Consider the following 16198-nt stretch of genomic DNA (forward strand, 5'->3'; position numbering starts at 1 on the left):
CCATTCTTCCAAAAAAATATTCCTTTAATTGTCTAACACATTGGTCCAAAATATTCCATAGATGTTTGAATGGGTTGAGGTCTGGTGAGCATATGATTTACATAATTTTCAAACTCATCAAACCTTTCAGTGACCCATCGTGCCCTGTGGAGGATCGCTGTTTTACACATCTCTATAGACCAGGGCATATACAGTACTTTTTTGCATTACTGAACATTTGTCTTGGTAATTAGAATTTTATGCACTGCAACCCTATTATAATATCCCTCTGTAGCTGTAGAGGAACTGCTCTTGCTAACACATCCTGCACTGACCTTCTCAGTGACCTGACAAACAGTTGTTCTTCTGTTTGTCCTTAGGTATTGCACGGATGTATGAGCTATACCATAATTGAATGCGTGCTGTTGACCAGCACTGCTTCCTGACGTCTTTCCCGCAGATCTAGATGCAGATGTCACTGTAGTCACTTTTCCAGTTGAAAAACTAGCCAGTCAAGCAGGTTTCATGACTGAAGCTCCTGCCATCTGTGCCCCAATAATTAACCTTCTTACAATCACTTAGCTTTTACCATCTTCATTTAAAATCAAGGTCAACAGGCCCGTTCAGCATTTTTATACATGCCACAGGCATACTTAATATTTAATTGTATCATGCAGTATATCTCTCTGCATCTGCACTTGATATATTTCTCCACACATTTATTAAGGATTTTCCTTTAACTTTTTACCTGTCTGTTTGTTGTGAATATACACTCACCAGACACTTTATTAGGTGCAAGGTTGGACCACCTTTTGCCTTCAGAACTGCCTTAATTCTTCGTGGCATACTTTCAATAAGGTGTTGGAAACATTCCTCAGAGATTTTGGTTGGTTATTTGAGTTACTGTTGCCTTTCTATCATGCCTAAATGTTGCGGCCATGTGATTGGCTGATTAGCTATTTGTGTTAACTGGCCTAATAAAGTGGCTGGTGAGTGTACTTTGAGTAAAGCTGTGTAAAGTACAGCACATATTGCAGTGTGTCTCAGCTCCAATCCTGGGCATCCCACACCCTGTGCGTTTTTTAAAAGCAGCTTCTGCTACTATATAGCAACATCGCATACAAGCTAACTCAGCTTCCTGTGGAAAAAAACTGACAACTTTAAATGAGCAATACTTGGCATGTTTAACCTCACAACAGTACAGACAAAACTTGTAGTTAAGTATTAGATGATCCTCATGGTGCAGCAGAATTTGCATTCATCTATTAGCTTCTGTAACACTGCTCTCCGTCTTTTTCTTCCTTAGTCTCAGTATGTGTTCCTGCACCAGTGCATCATGGATTCTCTGCAGCCCAAAGAAGACTGTATCCAGGAGTCTATATATGAAAATTCTGATATGATCTACGCTAATGCTATGGCCCTACAACAGTACAGGGCAGTTAAACCAGTCTGAAAAAACACACACCTGCACACACATTATATGGACTGCCAAAGCATAGTACAACAAAAAGACTTCTGGTACAGCAGAGCACAAAATATATTTCTACTTCACATGGAAACAATCATTAATATTTCCATCAGAATCATTGTAGGCCTACTGCAAGCAACGGTGTCTTGATTTCCTGCACCCTTTACATTTAGCGCTGCAAAGATGTGACCTCAATCAGTTCATTCTGTTTTTATTGGATCATTCAAATTCACCAACAAGAACTGTAATTATTACACTAATGTTGTTTGTTCTAGATAAATATAACTTCAGCGTATTTTGATGGGTTTATTGAAAAACCTCAAAGGAAACCAAAATCATTGCTACTAGATTACTGACAAAAAGGCCTCTTTTGAAGAAAACCACAACCAGAAATTGGCAATCAAGTCATTTCTTAATATATTCTCCATGTATCAGGTCTTTTACATCTGGCCTCTCATGACTGGAGCACATGTACTTTTTTTCTCTTAAAAGGTAAGCCAATTTTCAGGCACTATTTTATTTAATGGAGAATTTCCAAATTACAAGCATAATTAATTTCAAGTCTAGGCAGAATGTAAACATTTTTAAAAATCATATTACAGTTTGCTGCCATAATCAGCTGGTTGCAGAGCACCGTTTCCTAGACAGTACAGAAGGATCACAATGAGAAAAAGATTTTGAAATAATTAAGATTAGATCACATTATAATTCTTTAGCTAGTTATTTAGCTGCAAAAGATACATGTTAGATACACAGGCTGAAACAGATTAACTATGTTTTCACACAGTAGTGAAGCATGTACCTAAGGAAGTTCTTTACACTGTAAGCAATTAATTAAATATCTGGGTGTACTTAGAATGTTTTGCAAAAAAAAAGAAAGATGCAAGAAGGCAAAATATTGTGATATTTGTTGCCAATAACCAAACCCTGAAAGCAGAGAAAGTTTTACTGCCTTACTTTTGTTCTTGTGATAAATCTACTGTTTACCATGCATGATTACACACCTATTAAGCTTAGCTTCTACAGTTTGTCAAAAAAGTGTTTATAAAGAAAATATTAATTTATTAGTAATTTATTTTTATTACAATAAAAATGTATTTTCTTCTGCACTGACATGATCATTTCCATATTCCATACAGCACAAACATCAATCTGACTCAGGAAGGTCTGTTAAGTAAGAAATGGTATATAAGCAGTGATCTGGAACACACACACACACACACACACACACACACACACACACACACACACACTTGTAGTGACTGGGAGAGGAGACCAGTTTAGCCTCAAAAGTTTGAGTTCAGTTAAAATAAAAGTTTACATTAAAGAAGGTTCAGCAAGACAAAGAAACCATAAAGTACCACAATCGAAATGACTGTAGGGTACAAAAACATTGCTTGATAAAATTATGCTTTTTCATTACACACATCTCATTAATCTGGGATTTTCTGCATTGCACCCTGTTAACTTGGCTTGTTAAACTTGTTAAGCATGTTGATTCTGTCTGATGCAAATATACACTCTCCTCCTGAGGAGCTGTAGAATATTTACCAAAAGTCATGCGTCAACTGTGAGCCCCATTTGGTTTGTGCTTGTCCTTAATGTTCTTCTCCTGCTCCACTTCATCCCCAGCATTACCAAAACATATTTCTATCATATCTTCCATTGTCTTTTCCATGTATCGAAAAGGGTATTCTTCTCCCCCTTTCCCCACTTCTTGAGCTGGGTGTACAGGCTCCAGAATCGGCTCTCGGGGTAACGGCACAGAGAACTTTTTGGATATGTTGTGAAGTACACAGCAAGCTGTGATAATGCGAGCAATAGGCTCCAAGGCATTGGCCTGCACAATTCCGAGGTCACGCAGGCACTGGAAACGGGTTTTTAGAGAGCCAAAGACATATTGGGTTGAAGTCAGGACCTGAGAATGAGCCGTGTTGAAACGTCTGGTTGCACTGGACTTGACTTGCGAGTGCTCCACAGGGGTTAACACATGCCTACCTGGAGGCAGACCTCTACCACCTGTGGGGGTGCAGTTTAGGGCAGGGGCGAGAGAGAGAAAGGTACGTGTTATGGATATTTCATACATTTGGGCATGTGATTTTATTTCTGGCTACTGAGTAGCTTTAAAACTGTGTATACAAAATGTGATGCCTGGTCTACTTACCGATAACCCATGTCTGACCATGCTGAAAACTGCTAAACTCCTGGCAAATGTTCGACCTTTCCCAGACAGCCTGCTCCAGAGCACCTCCAGGAGAGCACTTCTCAATGCTGAGCAGATTTCCATCCGCATCACTGATCACCTGCACCATTACTGAATGGTAACCGAGGGTGTTGAGAAAAAGGCTTTCTTCAGCGGGAGGAGGGTTCACTTTTATATGTAAACAACCCAACACCCCCACCACGTTTGGAATACCGCTTATGTTTTTAAATCCCTGCGCGACGCCCATGCGGTCATTGTAGCCAACGGGAAACGTGATAAATTTCGGGGCCATGTCCGCCAAAACTTTAGATATGATATTCACCGCCTCGTTTGCGGATGTGTGCTCTAATCCTACCATATCTGTAATTTTGCTGGGTAAAAAGCCGTGCGCGTAGAAGTAAAGCGTCGCCAATGTCATGGCTTCAGTTGAGGCAGCATCGTTAACGTCCTGCTTCAAACGAGATTTAACATAGTCCAGAAGAAAAGTCAGACACTGGCGACTGAGATGAAAACACTGCGACAGAAAGTAATCGTCGAAACTGTTCAGGCAACCTCTCGATTCCTCGCCGATGCCGTCTGAGTCGCTGCTGTCGGAGATTTTCCGAGCTGGTCCTCTGCAGGTACCTCTGTACAGGTTTTCCTGAACAGCCAGCCACACCGCCCCAGCAAAAGACATACTGACACTGACAGTGAGGCCAACAGGGTCCCTCAATGTGTAAAACGCCCAAAAACGCTTGCTAATCGACAGCTTTTTAGATTATCTCAGTTGTGTTAAATAACCTTAAGTCTGTTTTCCCCCATTTTTGGTTATCACTTTGGCTGCGTTTACACAGCAGGTAAAAGTGGCCCAAATCCGATCTTTTTCTTCATATGTGACACAGATGTGTCATTTGCGTGGCTGTGTGAACGGCAAAGAACGCATTGAATCTGACATTTTCAATTCCGATTTGAGACGCTTTTATATGTGGTAAATTACTGAAATCCGATCTGCGGCGATGCGACTCAGACTGAACAGCCAGATCGGAATTCATGCGACTTTTACGTCAGTCCAACTCGACATTCATCATAATCTTGCGCTGTTGGGGCTCAGAAATATTCAGGCTGATGTTTCTGTACCAAAAATTAGAGGAGACTCGTCGCAGCCGCTCCGAGGTTGAAGAGGTTTCGAACAAAGCGACCGATCGCGGCCGGAGGAGCCAGAGGCTGCAGCGCCAGAGTTTAAAGAGGACATGAAACAAAGAAGTGGCCGTGGGCGAATAACGTGCCCCTTTTATGGCAGACCCGAACACACCGTGTTGCTGTCAGTCACTGGAACTTTAATCGCTCCTGTGATGCTGACGAAGATGAAACTGAAGCTCCGGGAGCGACTAGCGTTCTCTGGCCGTCATGACGGTTTAGCTCTGGACGAGCACGACACGTTCTTTAGCGCATGCGGGTCGGTTTAGGAGCTGATCTCTTCAGACTGATGTCGCATACAGAGATAAATCTTAAAAGATAATCTGAACAGACAAACGAGAAAATCGGATTTGGGCCACTTTAACCTGCTGTGCCAACGTAGCCTTTTGAATCGGGAGCCCCATCTTTGAGCGTGAAGGTTCCGAGAGTTTACGTCCGGGTACGAAAGTTGTTTTCAGATTAAAAGTCCTTGGCTATATCAAGGTGCTTTAACATTACTGTGTACGGTAGCGTTTGGGCCGTGTTTCAGCTGTAAACACCAAGGGAGCAGGAAGCTGGTATCCGTATTAAGACAGGGCCAGATGGCTGAAGCGTGAGAGGGGCAGGGCTGTACAGGAATAACGGTTCATGTTGTAATTTATTTTGATATGGCAAGTTAGCTTGAATAACTTCTTGAAATATTACATTATTTGTTACCTCATTACCTCTGTTGGAGGTCGTTCTGACGATGGCACTTTAGAAACGTATAACTTCCAGTTTTATTATTTTATTGCCCCTGACGACGAGCGACGTTTTCGGAAAGGGAAAGTTGATTGTAACAAACTGGGAATCGTCGTAGCTGCTATATAATACAAGTTGCAGTAGTTATTATTAACAATATTAGTTCTTAGTTATAACCTCTAGCTTGCTGAAGAAGAAAAGTTTATCTCTATGATAAATTCTGTCGGTTCTTTTTTAATTTCATATTCTCAAGAGTGAAATAGATGGCACTTATAGTGGATCCAGCTGGACTTTTTATCTTTATCGTTTATCTGGTTCAGGCTGTTACAGTATAAAGCCATTCCATTAATAACACCGCCTGTAAGAGATGGCCGAGTTCTGGGATCATGGTAAGGTTTCCAAAAATATAGGAGTAATAGCATTCAGTCTGAAGCGGCACTTACAGTTTGAATACAGTTTGTTCCTCTTCTGTGATAGGTCTGCTACTTCCAGGTGGTTTTAAATATTTCTTTGGCTTAGAATAGCCTATCAAATGTGTATTAGATATGAACACCTACACTCACCGGGGAACACACAGAATGGGGAAGAAAGGTGATTTAAGTGGCTTTGAACGTGGCATAGTTGTTGGTGCCAGGGGCTGGTCTGAGTATTTCAGAAATTGCTGATCTACCTGGATTTTCACACACAACCATCTCTAGGGTTTACAGAGAATGGTCCGAAAAAGAGAAGATATCCAGTGAGCGGTAGTTGTGTGGACAAAAATGCCTTGTTGATGTGAGAGGTCAGAGGAGAATGGGCAGACTGGTTCGAGATGATAGAAAGGCAACAGTAACTCAAATAACCAACCAAAATATCTGAGGAATGTTTCCAACACCCTGTTGAAAGTATGCCATGAAGAATTAAGGCAATTTTGAAGGCAAAAGGGGGTCCAACCTTTTACTAGCACGGTGTACCTAATAAAGTGGCTGGTGGATGAATACTGTTTTAACACTTGTAAAATGTGCTTAAACTTAATGTTCTTTGGCTGTTACAGTAAGGAAACATTATAGATTGGTGTCACACTCATATCAGGGCTTTCCCTGAGATTTTTGTTCACAGATGAAATTAAGATACACTAAACCTGGTCAGGATGCCTTCTTGCCAAGCTACTTCTCTCCTGGAGCCAGTACACCTGTCGTGGAGATCAGGTGGTTCAGGAGCACAGACTGTATTTTCCTGTATAAGAATGAGAAGTGCAGAGAGGGAAGGGACCATGAGGGCAGGTTACGTTTGTTCAGGCAGAGGCCACAGCAGGGAAATGCATCTTTGATACTGAAGGACAGCAGAGAGTTTGATGAAGGACTCTACAGATGTCAAATCCTTCATGGAGAAAACAAAGAGGAATCCACAGTGGCTTTATACATATGTAAGAATCCTTCTTGTGATCTATAGAACACCTTACAACAATGTAAATATCAGTGAAATAATATTTTACACTTACATCAGCGTCATCTGTTCCAGTCTTGGACGTTTGGAGTCCAGCACAATTGGGTGATTTCCTTCCCAATTAATTACTAGTGTGCAATAATTATTTGGTCAACAAATGGTGTTTTGACTGTTCATCCTGAGGAGTGTAACTGATGACCCCTTTTCTTACATCTTTTTCTTACAATTGTGAACCCATTAAAATTCTCTGGATTTCTGCTTTAAGGGATCTTCCTGCATGTCAGAATACCAAATAAAGATGGTCTTATTTGACAAATGACACACAGAGTTTTACAGTGACATAATTTTATTGAATAAATCACTGAAATCACTGATGAAAATAGTATGTAAATCTAGATGTAAACTATTTCTGTAGCTGGTGTCCAGTCTTGCACGGTTTTATGGACGTACTTTGGTTCATTTAATTATTGAACACAGTTTCATTTAAGGTATACTTTTGCATGTCACACTCGAATGCCCAGTTTTACTTCAAGCCACTGCTACATTATAGTTGTTTTTTGTTTTTTTTGTCACTTGCTTGAGGATTCTACCGCAAGCTCTTTCCACTGACCTTTTTAAGATGCCCACTCCTAGGGTGAACAGTAGTGTTCCTGTCCAAGGACAGATGGAGACTCAAGTGTTCTTTAAATGCACATGAAGTAATCATTTATGTTGGCAGTATAGGTCAAACCTATTGCTGAAATGACTGGAGGATTTTGTGTGTTTGTTAAAATCAGACTGACTATATTTATTTTGACATATTTAGTTAGATTATTATGTGTCGGAAAAGTCAGAGTTTTTAATAAAACAAATGAAAACGACAAAACATCCATCCATCCATCCATCCATTTTCCAAGCCACCTCGCGGTGGGGTGCTGGAGCCCATCCCAGCAGCCATCGGGCGGAAGGCAGGACACACAGGACAGGAAGGAAGAATCCATTCATGGCAGAGACGTACATGCAGTGTGTTACATGGCAAAACATCCATCCATCCATTTTCTAAGCCGCTTCTCCGTCAGGGTTGCGGGAGCCTATCCCAGCAGTCTTCAGGCGGAAGGCAGGACACACCCTGGACAGGTCGCCAGTCCATCGCAGGGCAGACAGACATATACAGACAGTCACTCACACACTCACACCTAGGGGCAATTTAGCATATCCAATTGGCCTGACTGCATGTCTTTGGACTCTGGGAGGAAACCGGAGAACCCGGAGGAAACCCACGCAGACACGGGGAGAACATGCAAACTCCACACAGAGAGGACCCGGTCACCTGGCCGGGGAATTGAACCCAGGCCCTCCTCGCTGTGAGGCGACAGCGCTACCCACCATGCCACCATGCCGCCCAAAGATAAAACAATAGGCACTTAAAAAAAATCTTGCTATTCTTATTTTTTCAGCTGATCAAGAAAAGGCAGAAGTAGATTTACGTGAGTACATAATGTGGTGAAGTGTTTAAGGTAGTATACAGACTCATTTAATATTTTTACAATAGGAATGAACTGTTAAGATTTATGTCTGGATTTTCAGGGCGCCACCATTTAAGTTATGCACTGTCAGATGATGCCCGAATGGATATGGAGGCATTTGTACATGCACTGGGTGAGTGCTGATCCTGTGCTATATTGTTGAGATGCCGTCTGTCTCTCTTGCATTCATTCTTCATTCTCTTGTTCCCTTGTTCTCATTCAGTTAGTATATGGATCATTCTGCCAAATTGTTCAAAGTCAGAGTTCAGAAACCACTTCAGGTTTTTAACTAACTGGGACTTTAGGCTAAAATTGTTTTGAATGACCCTATGCTTAAATTTTGTTTATTTTATTACACCAAATGATTGTTTTGGTAGTGAAAAATGGAACATTCAATCATAACACTAACAAAACTTCACCAAATATTTCAATAGTGACTGCTTCAGTAGGGACAGTTTTAACTCATTTTCAGCATAATTTAAAAACACAGTAGTAGTAAATGACTTAGCAGACACAGCTGTACACATCAAGTATTAATATTTTAATTAAAGCACAAAAGGGTTCACTTAATTGCAGAAAATGTGTGTTTCAGTAAAGACAGTTCTTAAGGTTATACATTGATTTTAAGTCCTTTTTAGTCCACATTTACTTCTAAACAATGAGATCTAACTGCTCACCCTGTAGACATGAGGGAGAGGGATGCAGTTTCACTTTACATTTTGTTGTATTTTTTCCCAGCAGAATTGGAACCACAGAAGGAGAAAGATGCATAACTGAAAGAGGTAGAACAGCCATTAAAAGAAGACAAAAGAGAGGATTTGGAAGTACGTGAACAGCTCCTTATAATTAGAGAAAAGCACCTAAAAGAAAGGGAGAAAAAAGTTGAACTGAGAGAAACTAATGTGGAAAAGCGAGAAAACAGTGTTTACATTAGGGAAGCCAATGTACAACCCCAATTCCAATGAATTTGGGACGTTGTGTAAAACATAAATAAAAACAGAATACAATGATTTGCAAATCCTTTTCAACCTATATTCAATTGAATACATTACAAAGACAAGATATTTAATGTTCAAATGGACAAACTTTATTGTTTTTTGCAAATATTCACTCATTTTGAATTTGATGCCTGCAACACGTTCCAAAGAAGTTGGGACAGGGGCAACAAAAGACTGGGAAAGTTGAGGAATGCTCAAAAAACACCTGTTTGGAACATTCCACAGGTGAACATGTTAATTGGAAACAGCTGAGTGTCATGATTGGGTGTAAAGGGAGCATCACTGAAAGGCTCAGTCGTTCACAAGCAAGGATGTGGTGAGGTTCACCACTTTGTGAACAACTGCATGAGCAAATAGTCCAACAACGTGCAATTGCAAGGAATTTAGGTCTTTCAGAGATTCAGAGAATCTGGAGAAATCTCTGCAAGTTAGCGGCAAGGCAGAAAACCAACGTTGAATGACCTTTGATCCTTCATGTAGCACTGCATTAAAAACCGACATCATTCTGTAATGGCTATTACCACATGGGCTCAGGAACACTTCAGAAAACCATTGTCAGTGAACACAGTTCGTCGCTCCATCTACAAATGCAAGTTAAAACTCCATGCAAACTGCCATGCAAAGTGAAAGCCATATATCAACACCACCCAGAAACGCCACCAGCTTCTCTGGGCCCGAGCTCATCTGAGATGGACAAAGTGGAAAAGTGTCCTGTGGTTTGATGAGTCCACATTTCAAATTGTTTTTGGAAATCATGGACGTTGTGTCCTCCAGGCCAAAGAGGAGAAGGACTGTCCAGATTGTTATCAGCGCAAAGTTCAAAAGCCAGCATCTCTGATGGTATGAGGGTGTGTTAGTGTCCATGGCATGGTTAACTTGCAAATCTGTGAAGGCACCATTAATGCTGAAAGGTACATACAGGTTTTGGAGCAACATATGCTGCCATCCAAGTAACGTCTTTTTCAGGGACGTCCCTGCTTATTTCAGCAAGACAATGCCAAGCCACATTTTGCACGTGTTACAACAGCGTGGCTTCTTAGTAAAAGAGTGCAGGTACTAGACTGGCCTGCCTGCACTTGTCTCCCATTGAAAATGTGTGGTACATTATGAAGCACAAAATACGACAACGGAGACCCCGGACTGTTCTTCCATTTGCCATACATTTTTACACTGGACAATCTGCATAAAAATATTTTATGTCTAAACCATGGATAGCAATATATGATCTCACAGTGTTTTACCATTGTCTTTACAGTATTTACAATTCTGTTTTTTAAAAGCAGCATTTTTTTTTTTATGTATATGTAGTTTATTTATCAGTTTTGTTTGTACCCTAATGCATTGAGTTACAAGATGATCCATTTTTACAAGCAAAATTGTTTATGGGTTTGTGAAAATAACAATCATGCTTCATGCTTGGGCTGGCATCTCTTATGCTACTGTAATGGTGCAACCTCCAAAAGAAGAGCCACCGGGATTTACGTACGGCAAAGTTGGCACTATGGGCGTGGGTGTGGATACAAGGAGGCGAGATTCCAATTTCAAGTGCACACGTGATTATTTTATTGCACACAAAAACAAAAGAAAAACAATCAAACAGAAAGAAAACAAAAGATAAACTGGACAGTTACTTGAGGCTTCGCCGCTAGGCTAATCCTCATCACACAAGTTATTCCCTAGCTGTTACAAGCAGCTAACAGCATCACACAGGGATTACACCACTCCTCCCACAGGTAGCTGAGAAGACCTAGCTCAAAGAACGCAGAGCGTTCTTATCATCGAAGCCCCGCCCCGACTAAACTAATAACTCGCTCGGAGGGACGATGTCACAAGGCTCTAATTTACATACACACACATACATACAGTGCCCTCCATAATTATTGGCACCCCTGGTTAAGATGTGTTCTTTAGCTTCTAATAAATTGAGGGTTTTTTTAAATAATATAGGACCACGATGGAAAAAAGAGCAAAATCCAACCTTTATCTCAAGTGCATTTATTCAGTAGGAAAAAAATCCCACATTAAGAAATAATTGTTTAACATCAAATAATGTGTGCCACAATTATTAGCACCCCTGATGTTAATACTTTGTACAACCCCCCTTTGCCAACAAAACAGCACCTAATCTTCTCCTATAATGTTTCACAAGATGGGAGAACACAGAAAGAGGTATCTTCGACCATTCCTCTTTGCACAATCTCTCTAAATCATCCAGCGACCTGGGTCCTCTCCTCTGCACTCTCCTCTTCAGCTCACCCCACAGGTTTTCAATGGGGTTAAGGTCTGGGGACTGAGATGGCCATGGGAGGAGCTTGATTCTGTGTGTGGTCAACCATTTCTGTGTAGATCTTGCCATATGTTTAGGGTCATTATCTTGCTGAAGGACCCAGTGACGACCCATCTTCAGCTTTCGGGCAGAAGCCACCAGATTTTGTTTTAAAATGTCCTGGTATTTCAAAGCATTCATGATGCCATGCACCCTAACAAGGTTCCCTGGGCCTTTGGAAGAAAAGCAGGCCCACAGCATCACTGATCCTCCCCCGTATTTCACAGTGGGCATGAGGTGCTTTTCTGCATACTCAGCTCTTGTGTTACGCCAGACCCACTTACAGCATTTGTTGCCAAAAAGCTCTATCTTTGTTTCATCTGACCAAAGCACACGGTCCCAGTTGAAGTCCCAGTACTGCTTAGCAAACTCCAAACGTTTACGTTTATGATTGTGAGTGAGAAAAGGTTTTTTCCGTGCATGCCTCCCAAACAGCTTGTTGGCGTGTAGATAGCGTCTGATGGTTGTTTTGGAGACTTCGTGACCCCAAGGTGCTACCATTTGTTGCAGTTCCGTAACAGTGAGCTTTGGAGAAGTTTTTATTTCTCTTATCATCCTCCTCACTGTGTGTGGTGGCAAAATAAACTTGCGTCCTCGTCCAGACTTGTTTACCACTGTTCCAGTTGTTTTAAACTTCTTAATAATTCCTCTGACAGTAGATACGGACAGGTGTAGGTGAGTGGCTATTTTCTTGTAGCCATTGCCTGACCTGTGAAGGTCAACACACATCTGCCTTACTTGAATGCTATGTTCCTTTGTCTTTCCCATGTTGAAGAGAAATGGCCTCTGTGTCACGTCATAATTATACCCCAGGGAAACAGGAAGTTGTGAATTGCTAATTAAATGTTCCTACATACTTTGATTAACTTCGTAAACTACTGTAGAAGTGACAGAAATTCTTTAATTACATTTATTTCCTAAGAATTGTTAGGGGTGCCAATAATTGTGGAACAGGTGATTTTATGAAGAAAAATTATTTCTTAGTCAGGGATTTTATTTTCCCCCTAAAACTCTACTTGAGTTAAAGGTTACATTTTTCTACAATTTTCAGTGTGACAGTATGTTTCCACAATAAAAACTGAATTTATTTTAAGGCTTTTGACACATCTTAACCAGGGGTGCCAATAATTATGGAGGGCACTGTATATACACACCCATCTACACAGCTATTGACTAGTCATGACTAATATATACATATTACCGGTAAGTATTCATTTATTAATTAATTCCTCCTTTAGAACACTGAGGCCCCGATCCCTCCCTGAAGGTGGATCCGTCCAACAGGGACAAGAAGCCCCCTTTACCTCCCATTTGCCCTCATCCCCTTCTACACAGCACATCAAGGTAGGTACATGCAACATTACACAAATATTCCAATTGTTACTATTAATCTCAGTGATGGGCATACACTGCACCATCACAGCTACAAAATAAGTACAAAATAGGACAGTGATTTGCTGCTGACATGGCATGTTTATTCTATACAGTAGCAGTTATATACAGCTAAATGTAATTTAGTAAGTTGGTTTACAATTTGTCATGCATATGCATATCTATCTATCTAGGTGACAACACTGACTTCACAGGAAGTGACAACAAATCCTATAAAATTGTATGCCTACACTAATAATGACATACAATAAATGCTGTTTTTATATGCTATTATACCACATGGCACAAAGAACACTTTATTAGCTTTATAATATGGTGCACTGCCACATCAAGCACATTGAGCATTCATGCTGTATATTTTCTGACACATATGTTATTTCACTTACAAAACAAACAAAAGACACCAACTGGTAATTTTCAGTATTTTTTTTTTCAGGTGGGTTTTAGTCCACAATGTGGCTTATTAAGATGGTCAAAGCACCTCAAGGAAGTCGGGGAAAAAAGCATGGGAGCGACAAACAAAAGCGAGTTAGAATGGGAAACAAAAAGATAATGAAAACGCAAAAGACGTGATTATGACAGGAAGGCTTTATGCTTCCCTTCACTGGTTTGCTCTTAGAGCAAACACATTTGTATGGCTTGGTTTTTCTGTCTTACCTTTGTGAGTGATTTGGGGGCAATCACTCTCTTCTCAGCCCTCTTTGTGGATTTGGGGTTCTGTGATGTGACTAAGTACTGTCCTGGTCACCCCTCTACAAAGGTGTGACAAACACTGGCATTTGCCAGCACCTTATATAAGGAAGCTTCCGTCAAGTTAGACTAATTGATCCACAGGTCGCGCGGACTGGGCGCCTTGCTGCCGACTCCTTCATCCAGTAGCAGGTGGCATGGGCTGGGTGCCTTGCTAAGGCAGCTTGTGGTTCTTTAAGATTCTTTTGAGAATATTTTAGTTTGTACAGCTCCATCTATAATCTGCTCCAACAGCAGCTTGAGATACTTTAAAATTTTTAATTCTGTTTATGGAGGATTTCACAGTTTCTACATCTCAATCTCTGCTCCTACAGCAAGTAGTAGTACTTTTAACTTTTGAATTCTCTTTATGGAGCATCTTACAGTTTGTACAGCTCCAACTACATGCTGCTTTAAGGCAGCTTGTAGTTCTTTGACATTCTTTTGAAAGTATCTTAGTTTGTACAGCGGATCTTCAATCCGCTTCTAAAGCAGCTTGTGGTACTTTTAAATTCTGTTCATGGAGCATCTTATAGTTTCTACAGCTCACTCTACATTCTGCTCCTAATGCAGCCTGTGGTATTATGTTGATAGACCATCTTACAGTTTGTACAGCTCCATTTTCATACTGCTTCTAAAGCAGCTTGTAGTTATTTGACATTCTGTTTAGAGTATCCTAAGTTTATACAACTCCATCTACATTCTGCTCCTCAATCAGCTTGTGGAACTTTGACATTCTGTTGATAGATCAGCTTGTGGCACTTTTAACTTTCAAATTCTGTTCATGGAACATCATACAGTTTTTGTACCTCCATCTACATTCTGCTCCTAAAGCAGCTTGTAGTATTTTTAACTTTTACATTTTGTTTATGGAGCATCTTACAGTTTTCACAGCTCCATCAACAATTTGCTCCTAAAGCAGCTTGTGGTACTTTTAAATTTTAAATTGTGTTTATGGAGCATATTGCCGTTTGTGCAGGTCCATCTCATAAAGCAGGTTTTAGTTCTTTTAACTTTGAGATTCTGTATTTAGAGCATCTTATTTGTACAGAACCCTCTACATTCTGTTCCTAAAGCAGTTTGTTGTTCTTTCAGCTACTGAATTCTGTTTATGTAGCATCAAACAGTTTGTACAGCTCCATCTACATTCTTATCTTAAAGTAGCTTGTGATTCTTTTAAGTTTTAAATTTTCTTTATACAGCATCCAACAGTTTGTACAGTTCCAGTTACATTCTGCTTCTTAAACAGCTTGTTGTTATTTTAACTTTTAAATTCTTTTTTTAGGATAGGATAAGGCTTAAAGTCAAGGCCAGAGCTTGGGTCAGGGTTAGGAGAATGGTTAAATATAACTCCAACACTAGGTTTGGGATCAGGTTTTGGATTCATTTTTAAAATACGTTTTCTGGTAAGTATTGGGAAATTGACCAGAGGTTTGGGTTAGGAGTAGGACAGGAGTTAAACCCTAGGTCAGAGTTAGGTTTATATACAGTGGGGAAAAAAAGTATTTAGTCAGTCACCAATTGTGCAAGTTCTCCCACTTAAAAAGCTTACAAAACTTCATCTCAATACTTAATAATATATATATATATATATATATATATATATATAAAAGTATTGAGATGAAGTTTTGTTATTGACCAAATACTTATTTTCCACCATTATTTGCAAATAAATATATATACACAGTACAGACCAAAAGTTTGGACACACCTTCTCATTCAAAGAGTTTTCTTTATTTTCATGACTATGAAAATCGTAGATTCACACTGAAGGCATCAAAACTATGAATTTACACATGTGGAATTATATACTTAACAAAAAAGTGTGAAACAACTGAAAATATGTCTTCTAGGTTCTTCAAAGTAGCCACCTTTTGCTTTGATTACTGCTTCGCACACTCTTGGCATTCTCTTGATGAGCTTCAAGAGGTAGTCACCTGAAATGGTCTTCCAACAGTCTTGAAGGAGTTCCCAGAGATGCTTAGCATGTGTTGGCCCTTTTGCCTTCACTCTGCGGTCCAGCTCACCCCAAACCATCTCGATTGGGTTCAGGTCCAGTGACTGTGGAGGCCAGGTCATCTGGCCCAGCACCCCATCACTCTCTGTCAAATAGCCCTTACACAGCCAGGAGGTGTGTTTGGGGTCATTGTCCTGTTGAAAAATAAATGACGGTCCAACTAAACGCCAACCGGATGGAATAGCATGCCACTGCAAGATGCTGTGGTAGCCATGCTGGTTCAGTATACCTTCAATTTTGAATAAATCCCCAACAGTGTC

At 40.4% G+C, this 16198-nt stretch overlaps 2 protein-coding genes and 1 long non-coding RNA gene across 5 annotated transcripts in view; 2 read left to right on the forward strand and 1 right to left on the reverse strand.

Moving 5' to 3' along the window:
• Positions 1-2367, forward strand: part of ptprh (protein tyrosine phosphatase receptor type H) — a 29422-nt gene extending 27055 nt beyond the window's left edge. For all 3 annotated transcript variants that reach the window (XM_037534159.1, XM_017696122.2, XM_037534160.1), the window contains one exon: positions 1286-2367. In XM_037534159.1, the coding sequence (XP_037390056.1) occupies positions 1286-1432 (147 nt within the window). In that variant the 3' untranslated portion in view covers positions 1433-2367. The remainder of the gene's footprint in view (positions 1-1285) is intronic.
• On the reverse strand, positions 1941-5254 carry si:dkey-197c15.6 (putative nuclease HARBI1). Its single transcript, XM_017696157.2, has 2 exons — positions 3612-5254; positions 1941-3466 (listed from the first exon to the last, which is right to left on the reverse strand). The coding sequence occupies exons 1-2, from the start codon at positions 4324-4326 to the stop codon at positions 3012-3014; spliced, it is 1170 nt and encodes a 389-aa protein (XP_017551646.2). The 5' UTR covers positions 4327-5254; the 3' UTR covers positions 1941-3011.
• A 3283-nt stretch (positions 5255-8537) lies between these two features.
• On the forward strand, positions 8538-13109 carry LOC119262363. Its single transcript, XR_005129567.1, has 3 exons — positions 8538-8609; positions 9218-9300; positions 13039-13109. It is a non-coding gene; the product is annotated as an uncharacterized LOC119262363 (long non-coding RNA).
• The last annotated feature ends 3089 nt before the right edge of the window (positions 13110-16198 follow it).

Source organism: Pygocentrus nattereri, chromosome 24, assembly GCF_015220715.1.
Source record: "Pygocentrus nattereri isolate fPygNat1 chromosome 24, fPygNat1.pri, whole genome shotgun sequence".
In the NCBI taxonomy this organism is placed as follows: domain Eukaryota; kingdom Metazoa; phylum Chordata; class Actinopteri; order Characiformes; family Serrasalmidae; genus Pygocentrus; species Pygocentrus nattereri.

Bases quoted from the DNA above. Each gene is read 5' to 3' on its own strand.
- si:dkey-197c15.6 (XM_017696157.2), bottom strand. From the start codon at position 4,326: ATGTCTTTTGCTGGGGCGGTGTGGCTGGCTGTTCAGGAAAACCTGTAC. The intron at 3,467-3,611 runs GTAAGTAGACCA...GCACCCCCACAG, and splicing joins TGGTCAGACATGGGTTATCG to GTGGTAGAGGTCTGCCTCCA.